Here is a 14,297-nt window from a genome sequence, read left to right as displayed (position 1 = left end):
ATGACATACCTCCCTCCCTCCCTCCCTCCCTCGCTCGCTCGCTCGCTCCCTCCTCCTGTCTCTATTGCTTACTCGTTCTCCCGCCCACTCTCTCAGTGTCAGGCCACTCAAAGCGAAAGGAGCCATACTACAGGGCACGGACGCGTTCTCTTTTCACCCACCTCCACTCGTGACTCATTTTAACAACGGGGAAGGTTTTCAGCTCTAATAGGCAATAAATACAGAAATCACCACATGTAGGCAACTGGTCACAATTGTTTTCAAAGGAGGTAAAATATTACATTCAGGGCCGTATGAGTCAGCTCCACGTGCAAAAACAGCTAGACAACTGAACTACACACACAGGGAACGAAAAAGAAATGAGTTCTTATTAAGAAAGTCAAAACTGAGTCAGCGTTAAAACAACCGAGTAGAAGCCAAAAGACGGCCAAAGCACCTTCCTGCGTAAAACATCGACTTGGTTTAAGAACTTTAACGCACAATATGTAGAGTTTTATTACGTTTACATTTAAATATCTAAATTACAGAAATTAACAAAAAAATGGACTAAGCCTGTGTTTTGTTTTGTTGTTCAGTACTAACATTTCAAGTATTTCTAACAGTTATCAAAGACAAAGAAATCTGAAATATTATATTTTTATAGGGACCTGTGTTGCCGTGGAAACACTGGATGTTGCATTAAAGGCCGCGATAAGGAAACGTGAGCTGCTCCTGAAAGCTGCCGTACTGTTGCTGTTGAGCTGCTGAGATAAAAACGTAAATTACACTCGGATACATGAGCTCGTTTGTAAACATATTCTCTTCCTCAGGTCGGTTTCGCCCGGCTGTCTTCACTGCGATCAACTCGGAGCGACTTCGTTGTTGAACTGCACGTCGCTGCTCGACGCAGATTGTACGACTTTCACATGAAGAAGCACAGATCCATTTGTTTTCTGTCCCGATACACATGTACTGATACTGATGTTTCTTTTTAGAATATTGTAATGGTTGACAATGGTATTATGTGTAAGCCATAACGTCGTCATGGAGACGATTTGTGGACCCTTCTTACAGTTCAGTCTGAATGTGCACAACCATCTTTCTTGATCAGCGCCGTCAGTCCAATATCCAAAAGTAATTTCGTCAATATTGGACCCGATGCTGATATCAGATCGGACACATCGAGTGTGCTGACTTTTCAGTTGTCTTTGTCGTCTTTTTGCAGATCATAAAGTTGTATAACTAACAAGTTTGCTCTTTTTTTTGCTTTTAAGAATGTTTTAGCCAATTAGCTCACCTGTTGGGTCACTGTCATGTAGGATCACAAACACGCCCATTCACAGCTGCAGCCTCACTGATCATTCTGTCTCTGCATGGTTTAAAGAAAAACCAGCTGACAGACTCTCACTTCACGTGCTCAGTTTATCGTACAAATAAGTCATAACCTAGAGTCAGCTGTTTTGGTGTTATCTTATTTTTAATGCGATGTATTTAACATAATTGAACGTCTTATCTGAAGAGTCCGCACACTAAGGTGTGCCGTCCGTGTGTCTCTGAACACAAAGGTGAGGAGGAGGAAAGCTGCAGGTTAGTGGCACACCTTCTAGAGTATTTGGTCGCATGTTTATTCATGTCAGATCCTGTTCTCTTATTGTTACTGCTGCATACTGCACATGACTTTCATTCAGTAAACTAAAAATACCTGACTGAATAATTCAAGAGCTCGTTGTTCCAGTAAACTGCTGAACTGAATCTCCTCACAGGTGTCTGCTCAATGAAGGGTTAAAAATCATCAGTATGCACAAAAGTGGTTTATAAATCAAACAGCAGAAAGAAGATGAAGAAGAAAGCGTGGACTGAGTCCAACCAGCTAACTGTGACGGCAACAATGATGCTCTTCCTGCTGTCACATCTACCATGCCAAGCGGATACAACAGCTTCAGAAGCGACAGGGATGCTTAAAGTGAAGTCATATAGTGATCCACTTCCTCGCTTGAGCACGCTTCACGTCACAAACGTACACATGAATCGTACTAGAGACCACCTCTTCAAGCGTACTCACGCACAGTAACCGTCCTGAGTGCGCTACATTTGTGTTCACAATGATCAAATGAAACCCGGGTCCCTCGTGTTATTAGGATCACTGCACGTTGGCTTCATTGGTTTTCTGAGGAGGTGACCGAGTTCGTGGTGATGGAGGACAAACGTAAGATATCCAGTATTTTTTAAATATTTCAAACACCGGTGTGTTAAACAGTTCTGTCATGCAAATTAAACAATGTTTCTTTATTGTAGCTTACGTTTTGTTTTAGGGATGGGATAAAATATCAAAAGGTCTTCATGGTCCTGACTCGAGCGATGCCATGACAATGTCATCACTTCACCACTTCTCTCTGTGGCTCTATGACATGAACGAGGGCAACGCGAACTGAAGTTAGTTTGACAAAGAAGTTGACCATGAGACAAAAGAAGAAGAGGAAGACAGCGGTGATAAGAATGAAAGTAGATAAGAGGTGAAACTGAAGCCAACTTGTCGGGAATTAACGCTTCAACCAGCCGTCGTCTTGAAGCTATCAGAGTCGCTGCATCTTCATATAATCGTTAATAATGTGGGCCACTCCTCGTGTTGTATCGTGTGTTATAATTCCCAATCTTCATCAGCACCAGCACAAAGTTCAAATATATCGTGACATATCGATTCAAAGGTGTCACGGTTCACAAATGAATCTCAATAACATGGTGGGTCAACAGCTGTAGAACAAGATTTAGAAATTGAGGACGCACCACCGTCTGGAAGCATTTTGTCACAACCAACATGATGCAGCATTTAATCAACACACCACAATGAGACCTTCAATCACCTCCCCTGAGTGAGAGACACAAACCTGTAAAGACCAAACACACTGACAAGCGGGTTAGCAGCTCCTAAAGAAATCTGTTCCACTCATCATTTATCTTCAGTCTCATTTTATAAAATAAATCGGGAGATTGTTAGTTTAGTGAATGTTACATAATTGGAATAATTTACTTTTTTTTTGATTAAATGCAACATCAGGTTTAATTCGGCTTTGTGAAGCCTTACACAAATAATACCACCAACAGTACTAATGATGTTTATCAAGATCTGATCCAACTGAATAAAAGTGTCTTGTGCCTCTCTCCTCATGATAAATATTTGCCTTTTGACTTTAGATGAACAAGTTTCTCTTCTTCGTCGGTACTTTTTAAAAAAAGAATGGGGCTTTCCTCTGATCAAAACCGAAACATGCAGACATTTACAGCATTACCGGTAAAATCGTGTCTAACGTGCGACCCGTATAGGTGGCCTCGTGACACTAAACAACAGGTGTGCACGTGATAACTGGGACAAAGTTAAAGCACCTGTCAGGTGAAAGTGAAAGTGGGCGACAGCTTCACTACAGGCTGTCTCTCAACGAGGAGGCGACCGGTTTAGTCAAACCGAAAGTGTGTGTGTGTTTGCAAATGTTAGCATCATGCTAGCTGCCGGATAGCACCAGTGGTGGAGATTGTGTTTAAAATTCGCTAATTTGGCTCATAAAACGACAAAACAACTTACGGTTCACACCTCAAACACGAGTTCAAAGCCCCGATAACATGTCACGACCAAAACATGATCCCGAAGTTACTTAATTTCATAAAATAAATCGAGTTACTCACTCAGAAAGGATCAGCTGACACAACGGTGACTCAGTAGACTACACCACTTCCGCATTCTCGCGCGATGACAAAAACGCTCGCCAATCGCAAAGAAGCAAGCTGGACATTTTAGACCAATGATTCGAAAGGGGCTTACTCGACCAATCAGAGTCTACAACAGTCAAACGAGTGGCTCTCACACACCCACAGCTTAGCCAATCAGGAGCCAGAGAAGAAATTAAGCGCACCAATAGAAAATCACAGCGCGGCACAACTGAAGGCACACAAACAGAGTACGGTACGTGCGCACCGGCACACAGAGCCCGCGATGGTTTAAAAACATGGCCAACTGTTATAGAGGGGTTTTATTCCGTTTATAAAAGAAAATTAACGAGTAAATAATAAAAAAAAACCTTGTGAAAAAACGTTAAAAACATGGTCATGAAAATAAATACAGAGCATGAGGAGTAAGGTCACGTTTTAAAGATGGCAGCCAATGATCTTTCAGGTAAATGCTACCTGGTTAGATTTCATACCTATAAGTCAAAATTCAACAGATCTTACCCATACGTCAAACCATTTATCACTGAATGGAAAAACCGTAATTATGACTTTAATCTGATTAACAACAAACCTATACATACCAAGTACCATATTCAAAATGCTTTTATCTATCTATCTATCTATCTATCTATCTATCTATCTATCTATCTATCTATCTATCTATCTATCTATCTATCTATCTATCTATCTATCTATCTATCTATCTATCTATCTACCTACCTACCTACCTACCTACCTACCTAACTACCTAACTATCTATCTATCTATCTATCTATCTATCTATCTATCTATCTATCTATCTATCTGGTGTGATAGGTTCTTGTGATCCAGGAGTTCTGCAGACCTCCTGGTCGTAGTATCTCTCTCCTGCAGCTCTCTAAACCCACACATGAGGTTTACATTACTGCAGCTCTTGAGTGACTGACTCTTTATTTGTTGTTGGGTGTAGGGACTTGTATGTAACAGGCTGGACCTGACCTCATGTGCACTCACCCAGATATCAGTCAACATGCATACAAGCGCTTCACCTCCTGACCCCTGAGGTCTGCTGCCCTCCTCTCCTCTTACATGTTTTTCTGCACAGCAACGCAAAAACATGAACATGACCTTCCAGTTATATTGTGTTTAATAAATCAGAATATTTATTACTCTATGTGACAATCTTTGCACTATAGTTCTCAGACTCTCAGATCAGTGAACAGGTCATTAAATAATAATAATAATAATAATTTACACTTTATTAATCCCACGAGGGGAAATTCAGTTTTTACACTCTGTCTAACACACACATAGGCCGAGATACACACTCATGCACAAACAGGGTTCTAGTGACATGCATTAATGGAGAGGTCTCAGAGTGAGGGGGCTGCCCACAGCGAGCGCTCCAGAGCAGTTTTTTGGGGTTCGGTGCCTTGCTCAGGGGCACCTTGGCAGTGCTCAGGAAATGGACTGGCACCTCTCCAGTTACCAGACCAATTTCCGGACTTGGTCCGTGCCGGGACTTGAACCGGCGACCCTCCGGTTCCCAACCCAAGTCCCTACAGACTGAGCTACTGCCGCCCCAAAAAAATCAGGGGAGAGCGCGAACGCAGTCCCCCACTACCACAAATTATGCAGTCGAGATTCCCACATTTGGGGAATTCGCATAGGTCAGCCCTGCCGCAGTGCAATGGCCGGGCCTCGCCATGGGTGAACCACCTTCTTGATCATGGTATCTCCCCTGCCAGGTAAGTAAATCAATAATCCTTATGACCCCAGCTGCTTTTAATGAAATGTGTTAAATGTGTCACTTCTGGTTAAATTTGAATTATAAGATCTTTTTCAAAAATGCATATATGCAATCAGTTCATTCACGTAGAAAGTTTTGTTTTCACTTACTGATCTTATGAAAAGTGATTGAGTCATTGGAGTTTAAATTAAGGCGATATTGCTCCCTCTAGTGGTGGCAAATAGAAAACCAGAGGTCGAGGCGGCAGAGGATGAATGAAAAAAATTCTAAATCATACACCATAAATCCTGAGAGAAACCACAACGTCTCCCTCTGTTATTGTGAGACATGCTACACACACAGGCCCAAAAACAGGACCCACAGACAGAGTGAGGGGGATGCACAGGGGACCGGCGCTCCGAGCAGTTTGGTGTTCAGTACCTTGCTCAAGGGCACCTGGACAATACACAGGCAGTGAAATGGCACTTTCCAACTTCCCATTTGTCTTTGAGTTTTTGCCTTTTTTGTCCTGCATTGGATACAATTTACTCAGACGTGCACATCACATACGCAGTACGGACCATACCTGGTCCCAGTACAGACCATACCTGGTCCGTACTGGGACTTGAACTGGCCACCCTCCAGTTCCCAAAACAAGTCTTTTTGCAGAGTATGGTGTTAGACAAGATAATCTGAGGTTTTTTTTCTGAACACTGTTGCTTTGTTTTGCATAGTTTATCCCAACTTGTTGGTCTATGCTGTAAAGAGGTTTATTTTTTATTTTTTTAGCTTTGTGCATGTTCAGATGAGACATATTCAACACCCAACAGTGTGTGAGTGTTCAGTCGTATCCGTGCCTCTTCCTTTTCCTCCACACCGAGGCTAACGTGTCTCTCTGTTTCTACGAGGAGCGAACACAGGTTAGACACTGGACTCGGGCTGCAGATGACAGAACTCAGGTTGCTGCTGTTGAACTTTTTTTCAGCGGCAGAGGAAGAGGCGGAAAGGTGGGTGTTGATCCTGAAGGACCAATCACAGGTGGTCATCAGGCCAGTATTTATCTGCACACTGTCCGCTGCTCTCTGATTTTTTCATCTTTGTCTTCTGTGAACTGTGGGGCCACAGCAATCACAGCATGGTGAGTTCTCTGTAATCAGAGTTATGATGGGAAGGGGTTCTCTTTGCTGCACACTATACTTTTTTTTAATAATGGAGGAGATACGTTTAATGATTTGTATCCTTTCTTTCTTTTTAGACGACCTACACAGATAAAGGAGAGAAGGTAAGATTCAAAGTGACTTTGAAGATGGATGCTTTTGTTCTTGGATCTTTGTGATGTCTGCAGAAGTATGAGCCTGAAGGATCACAGTCACACTGCTGAATATAACAGGAATCATTTAAAGCTGAAGCATGTGTCAGATCTAAACACATTTTGAGGCAGATATAATCATCACATGCCTCTTGCACACCCTGTAAAGTTAGTGATGTGCGTCTCACGTGTTGCGATGTTTCAACTTTTGCACCCTTTGTTTAATTTTCAACTCACTGTCACTGTTATTCTTGCTCGGCACTTTTCCTCTGCAGCCCGAGAGGGGAAAGTTTGTCAGGTTTCATCACATCACCTTCTGGGTCGGCAATGCCAAACAGGTCAGAATTCAAACACTGACACAAGACAAAAAAACAAAGACCTCTCATTTCATGTTCTCCACAATATTCACATCACATCTTTTCATTTTCACATGATTCATATTCTGATAAAGATGAACATATTTAGAGGCCAGATGTTTAGTTTTCTTCATCACGCCTCTTCACACTTTAACATGTCAACTTCTGTTTTTGACAGCGATCTCTGCAAGGTTCAACATGCTAACTTGAAAATAGCTCTGAGTTTGTTTGGTGGTCATATTCAGTAGTACAGTGCAGTCTGTATACACAGTTATACGCAGTATATGAGCCACATATTTTTCAGTCTTCAGGGTATACCCACTTCTCAATCCCCTCTGATTCACAATATTCAGTCGTATGCGGCTGCCTTCCTTTTTTACAGACTTGTTTGTGGATAGAGTCAGAAATCAGGGAGAGAGAGAGAGAGCGAGAGAGAGCGAGAGAGAGAGAGAGAGAGAGAAAGAGAGAGCGAGAGAGAGAGAGAGAGAGAGAAAGAGAAAGAGAGAGCGAGCAAGTGGAGAACAACATAGGGGAAAGCAATTCAAACTCAGACCGCCCACTTGGAGTACTATAGCCTCCGTACATGGGGCGTGCATACTGACCACTAGGCACCAAAACTTACTGATGTTTCTTCACTCATATATCAAAGTTAGCTGCACGTCACTGGGTTTGAGATTGTCAGATACAAAATAAAGTGTAGGTAAAAAGAGAAAATGTTTAAAAAATAAAGATCTGAACCAATTGTGTAATAAGATCGAGCTGCTCCATGAACTCACTCAGGTCAGTTGACGCTTCTGGTCGAGCAAACAAGGCAGGCGAACACACAGCCAGGGTTGAGTAATCCCCAGTCAATATGTTGCTGGCAGGCGGTCGACTTGATTTAGATCTGCATGTTTCTGACTCTGTCAAAGTTCATCAGAGTGTGATCACTTTGCAGGCGGCTTCTTTCTACTGCAATAAGATGGGCTTCGAGCCGCTGGCTTATAAAGGTCTGGAGACGGGCAGCAGAGAGGTGGTGTCTCATGTCATCAGACAGGATAAGGTGTGCACACAAACATGCTGGGATGATTAAATTAACACCCAAGGACTGATAATAAATCAATGATTAAAGACAAAACCTATCCTCCCTTCTCCTCTCCTCTGCACAGATAATGTTTGTGTTTCAATCTCCGCTCAATCCTGGAAACGAAGGTGAATTTTCATCATTAAAAACTCTAAGACTTTAAGAGGTAGATCGATCGTGAGATAATCTTCATCTAAACACAGTGTTTCTTTCTCTCCGTCAGAGATGGGAGAACACCTGATGAAGCACGGAGACGGAGCCAAAGACATCGCCTTCCAAGTGGAGGACTGTGACTTCTTAATCAAGGTAACCATGACGATGGTGATGAGGAAGATGTTTCAGTCACAGTTTATAGTGAACTCCTGCAGGAGAGTTTTAACTGATGTGTGGGGTCAGCAACTCTTAAATTTGTGAGGTCAGTGTATGTTTGACTCCTAGTAATGTATATTTACCAAGGTCAGCCATAAGGGGGGAAAAAGGGGAACACTTCCTGAGAGATGAAATTTTTGGGTCTTTTGGGGTCCTGGGCAAAAATCAGTTGGGTGGGTCTCCAACCAGCGTACGTCACCATCTTGTCGACCAGTGTCCCAACGCCTCCTCCTCCTCTGTCTTTTTTTCTCTCCTACAGACGGATAACTCCTCTTCAGTTTTCTTTGTTGACTTTCATTGGTAAACTTTGGTTTTCAGAGCAATAAGGCACGCAACGCTGAGCAATGAGAGTGAGTGCTGTCAGATGGGCCCCCTTAGGGAGGTTTCCACTTTTTTTTTAAATTAATCAATTTTAAGAAGTGTTCCTGAATGTTCTCTCATGGGAGGAAGATATATACTGCTGTGTGGAAACGGGGCTTATAGGTGACTGCGATAGAAATGTGATAAACATTAAGTGTGCAAAGTTTTGGTAATGTTTCAAATAACAAAAAATAAATGAAAAATGTAGAGATACAAACATCCCGTGATGTTTGTTTCTGCTCAGACAGAGCAGAACAACATCAGAGGAGGTCGAGGAAGAGAAGATATTCTGTCTTTAACCACTGGAGGTCCTCCATGAGCTCTCCTCAAGCTCAAACACACACACACACACACACACACACACACCTTGGTAAAGCACCTGATCTCCTCTCCTCTGACAGACAGCGAGGGAGCGAGGAGCCGTGGTGGTGAAGGAGCCGTGGGTGGAGCAGGACAGCCATGGGAGGGTCAAGTATGCTGTGGTTCAAACGGTACGAAACCAGGGCGAAACAATTAAAGGCTTCACAAAGACACTTTAAAAGATCACTAATGTTGTGTGCATGCTTTTTTTGTCCGCAGTATGGAGACACAACACACACGTTCATTGAATACCTGAGTCCATACAATGGCCTGTTCCTGCCTGGATACAAAGAGCCTCTGTTTAGAGACCCTCTGTTAGCAACACTGTGAGTCCCTTATACCCAACAGTGTTAACTAAAAGACACTTGGTTGATTTTCTGGTCGTAACTGGCTGATTAACATTTCAATCACAGGTCTTAGGTTTTTATTTTCTTTTATCTGTCCTGTCTTTAGCTGAGAGTTCTTCGGTGTGCTTTTATTTTGAAATAAAGTAAAGCCCTTTTGGTAGATGGCAGGTTAAGACACGCACAGAAACAGGAAGTGGTTAGAGATCACAAGCTGACGTCAAACAATTTAAGATTAAATATGTTTCACGTGTTCAGGCTCGATAAGTACTTTGAAATGATTTTGTTAAACTTTGAGGAAAAGTATACGCTGAAATAATTTTTCCTTCTTTTCTATGTAGTCCAACAGGAGGTCTGAACTTCATCGATCACATAGTGGGAAACCAGCCGGATGATGAAATGGTGCCAATTTCAGACTGGTAAGACACCTGTCTGAGTGCACGTACACACATGGTGGACACTCACACAAACACACGGTGGACACACACGTATACACAAACACAGAGTGGACACACACACACAGAGTGGACACAGGGTAAAAGGACAAGTAAACACTGTGCTGGCGGTCACTCCTCCTCAGGGTGAAATGTTAGTGCACACCGTAACAAGCTGATGTATTACTGCTTCACTCAAATGTGTCAATAAAAAGTCACATGTAGAAGAAAAGAGGCGTTTTCATTGGAAGAGTGACGTCATCGTCCTCCTCATCGGTTTGTGTGATATGAATTCCAGGTACCAGAAGTGTTTGATGTTCCATCGGTTCTGGTCCATAGACGACAAACAGATCCACACACAGTACAGCTCACTCAGGTCCATCGTGGTGACCAACTATGAAGAGACCATCAAGATGCCCATCAATGAACCTGCGATGGGGAAGAAGAAGTCCCAGATCCAGGTTTAGTAAAGCTTGTTATATCCCGACGACACCTTATGTGTGTGAAATGTTTAAATCTGAGTTAGACAGTCACACATCACTTATTCAGGTGATGAGCGTCCCAGGCGGTGTGAAGGTGTGAGGAACATGATGTCCATTGTTGTGTTTGTGTAGGTCATTCCAGATGTGTTTGTTCACCACCTTATTTGCCTCTATGAAGGTTTATTCTCTGATGGGCCCACTGCCCAACAGAAATGTAGTTTTGCTTATGTAAATTATGTAATCTGAATTTTTTGGGTCCGTCTGGGTCAAAGGTCAACAGCTAAGACGATGCACATTTAGAAAAACAAGCGGCATATTCAGAAAAAAATGCACATTCAAAAGCCAATGCAAACTCCCGAAACGAATGCGATGGTGGTTAAAGTGCCATTTGTCTGATGGCAGGGAGTTCTGATAAACTGTTCAAACTGGACTCTATCAGTGGGGATGTGTCAGGCTGTTAAAGCAGGTGCAGAAGGACGTGTTGAGCTCGTTAGCTTCCGTTAAAGGATGAATTTGCACCGTTTCTGTTTTTGCATTTGATTTTTTGAATGTGTGTTTGTGACTAATTGTGTTGCTGCGCGTTTGATGTTAGTGCAGTTGTTTTGCCTTTTTGCAGTGTTTCCCACCAGACCACCTCAGGGGCTGAGTCATTAAAAACACTGGAAGTCTTCAAACATTGTGATCAATGCATATAACACATACATATCTTTGGGAGCCATAGTGTTGCATGTGTTTGTGCATCAATCAAGAGAGTGTTCAGTGCTTATTATGGTTTTCCTGTTGAGGAAGGAGGAAAGGAAAGGAAGGAAAGATAGATAGATAGATAGATAGATAGATAGATAGATAGATAGATAGATAGATAGATAGATAGATAGATAGATAGATAGATAGATAGATAGATAGATAGATAGATAGATAGATAGATAGATAGATAGATAGATAGATAGATAGATAGATAGATAGATAGATAGATACTTTATTGATCCCGAGGGAAATTCAAGTTTTTTTTATTTTTTTTTTTATGTTTCTTTGAAACAAAGAGAGAGTACAGTAGAGTGTTTGTTTACAAGGCAGTGTTGTGAGAAACCAAAGAACCATGTCACCTGTTAAGGTTCAGTTACTGGATATGACCCTGCTTGGCTTTAGACGACATGTAAACATGAGACAACGATGGCACCGCTAACGATACAGACTAACATTATATCTGCTCTGAATAATGTCTGCAGGGATGTTCACTCTTCTCCTCTTAGCTTTGTCCGTCTCCGTCCTCTTCCTCTTAGCATCAGTCGTCGATTCAAACAGTACAGAGACGTGCTAAATGGCTGCTTTGTAGCTGAAGGCTGCTGTGTGAACGAGTGCCGTAAAGACCTACACACTTCTCATGAGAGGGAAGCGGACCCAGCCAAACAAGAGCTATAAGCAGGCGAGCGGGCCGACATGAGAGACCCTGCCTGTTGAAAGTTAATGTGCTACGAGACAGACTTTGAAAGAACTAATATAAAATGTAAAACTTAGATCTTGCTGCATGAAGGAAATGCATTTTTTTTTTTTTGCTCTTCACAGGAATATGTGGACTATAACGGAGGTCCAGGTGTTCAACACATTGCCCTCAACACGTCAGACATCATTCAAGCCGTGAGTCTTCATGTATTTGAGTACTTGATCTACAGACTTTATTTTTTAACGGCTTTCACAAACCTACAAGTGATGGCAAGTTTAACATCCCGCCTCTTCGTCGCCTTCTTCTTCTTTTTCTTCCCTGCTTTTATTGTATAAAGATAGTGAACCTGCGAGCCCGAGGGATGGAGTTCCTCTCAGCGCCTGACTCCTACTACAAGAGCCTGCGGGAGAAACTCAAAACCGCCAAGATCAATGTGAAGGAGGACCTCAACCGTTTACAGGTGAAGAGAGGTGTCGTTTCAGCGAGCAGGGAATCTTATATCGGCCTGTAGCTCGTGCTCTAATGTATAAACTGTCCGTGTTTCGCCGCCAGGAGCTGAAAATCTTAGTTGATTTCGACGACAAGGGCTACCTCCTTCAAATCTTCACCAAACCTGTGCAGGACAGACCCACGCTTTTCTTGGAGGTCATTCAGCGGAATAACCACTTCGTAAGTCCAAGAGAACAGACACTGAAACGGCTATGTCTTTGTTATGAGATTTACAATCCTGTGTTACTGCTTATTACCGCCAATACCTTTAAAAGGACTTTTTCCTTAAAAAAACAAAAACCGAAGCCCTCTGCACACCTGTTTCCAGCTCCCACCCAGATCGAGCCGTGTATCAGCAGCCCTCTTGTAAAAGCTCAGTAAATCTATCACAGCAACACATTCAAAGGCTCCACAGTGAGGGGGAACTCTGGATTGGGTTCCTCCCTGTAGCACTTAATTTATAAGGTTCCTCTTGTCAGGACAAGCACATCTTGTCGCTCTCTCCGGCGTTTCTCGGAGTCCTCACATGTGGATTCAATTCATGAAAGTGAGAAACTCTGCACAGCAGCAAAGCAGCTCTCAGAGCGACCACCAACACACAATCTTTTGATTACCTGTGAAAACATTTACATGATTGATCTGCGAGCCCCCCGGTGAGAATATCAATCTGTCGGGATCCCATATCAAAGACTTTAACACCCATGGCGTTGTACGAGTAAAGATCCCCAGAGCCGTCACAAATGAGCCAGACCGTGGCAGGTCTTTGGGTAATTGGCCACCTGTGTCTAAGTGTGTGTGTGTGTGTGTGTGTGTGTGTGTGTGTGTGTGTGTGTGTGTGTGTGTGTGTGTGTGTGTGTGTGTGTGCGCGTTTGTCCTGCCCGCAGGGCTTTGGGGCAGGAAACTTCAAGTCTCTCTTTGAGGCCATTGAGAAAGACCAAGACGCCAGAGGCAACCTCACCATGCTGACACCTGAAGGACAAGCCAAAGTGTTTAAATGATCCTCCCGCTGCTGCTGCCGCCAAAGCCCACATTAACTATTTTATATTCATCTGTATATTCTAGCGGCAATCAACAACAACATCCCTCCACTACTGTAAAAAGTTAAAACACCTTCACAGAGGGATGGAGAGCTTCATGTGGCCTATGGAAAATGCTTTCACATGTTTATGTTGTTATCTTGCTTTGTGGCTGTGAAGAGAAATAAAGAAACTTCATGTGATGTCGCATTATGTGGTCAAATTTAAAGGAATAGTTATCTAATTTATGAATTTCTCATTCAGTTAGATAGTAAAGCCTCTCATGTCTGTAAAGCAAAGTGAACTGAGGATAAGATCGTGAGTCTCATCTATGTCTCCAAGACAGAAATGAGGACTATTAAAGAGCAAAAGGAGATTTGTCCTCTCTCTCATTAGTCTCAAAGACGATTCAGAGTCATAAACACGGTTCAGTCTCAGAGTGAGCTCTGAATCAACCAATCAATCTTTATTTGAATAGCGTCAATTCATAACAGATGTTATCTCAAGACAAGGGCCCAGCTTAATCCGTCATAGCGTGGCAAGTGAGTGAGAGCTCTTTCATTTCTGAAAGGTTCCAAGATCTTAGCCCAAAGAAAACTGAAACCACAGCATGCTCTTCGTGTCATATCGTGTCATCTATAATAAAGGCATAAAGGCCAAACATAAACCTTTAAAAAAATAAAGGTCACATATATGACAAAGCCTAAGCCACCCAAGTCCTTCCAGAGAGGGGCGTGGTCAGACACAGCTCATTTACATTTAAAGCTACAGACACAGAAACAGCCTGTTCTGAGCAGGGCTGAACTCGAGGGGTTTATAGGCATGATCAAAGGTCAAAATGCACAGAAAAAGGCTACGTTTTGAGAA

At 42.6% G+C, this 14,297-nt stretch overlaps 2 protein-coding genes across 4 annotated transcripts in view; one reads left to right on the top strand and one right to left on the bottom strand.

Moving 5' to 3' along the window:
• Positions 1–3,761, bottom strand: part of mtmr4 (myotubularin related protein 4) — a 50,137-nt gene extending 46,376 nt beyond the window's left edge. The window contains exon 1 of one of the 3 annotated variants that reach the window (XM_079355942.1): positions 3,658–3,761. The gene's annotated coding sequence lies outside the window, so the exon portion shown is untranslated. The other 2 variants (XM_079355943.1, XM_079355944.1) reach the window with 2 other exon arrangements.
• A 2,746-nt stretch (positions 3,762–6,507) lies between these two features.
• hpda (4-hydroxyphenylpyruvate dioxygenase a) lies at positions 6,508–13,633 on the top strand. The gene is made up of 14 exons (XM_079355204.1): positions 6,508–6,545; positions 6,663–6,689; positions 6,992–7,054; positions 8,010–8,114; positions 8,221–8,263; positions 8,359–8,441; positions 9,266–9,355; positions 9,444–9,550; positions 9,910–9,987; positions 10,301–10,463; positions 12,048–12,119; positions 12,263–12,385; positions 12,478–12,594; positions 13,299–13,633. Exons 1-14 carry the CDS (start codon positions 6,543–6,545, stop codon positions 13,410–13,412), a joined length of 1,188 nt encoding a protein of 395 aa, XP_079211330.1. The 5' UTR covers positions 6,508–6,542; the 3' UTR covers positions 13,413–13,633.
• The last annotated feature ends 664 nt before the right edge of the window (positions 13,634–14,297 follow it).

This window comes from Symphodus melops (genome assembly GCF_947650265.1).
Source record: "Symphodus melops genome assembly, chromosome: 11".
Classification (NCBI taxonomy): Eukaryota; Metazoa; Chordata; class Actinopteri; order Labriformes; family Labridae; genus Symphodus; species Symphodus melops.
Note: the sequence above shows the minus strand (reverse complement) of the source record. Positions and strands in the feature narration are given on the sequence as shown.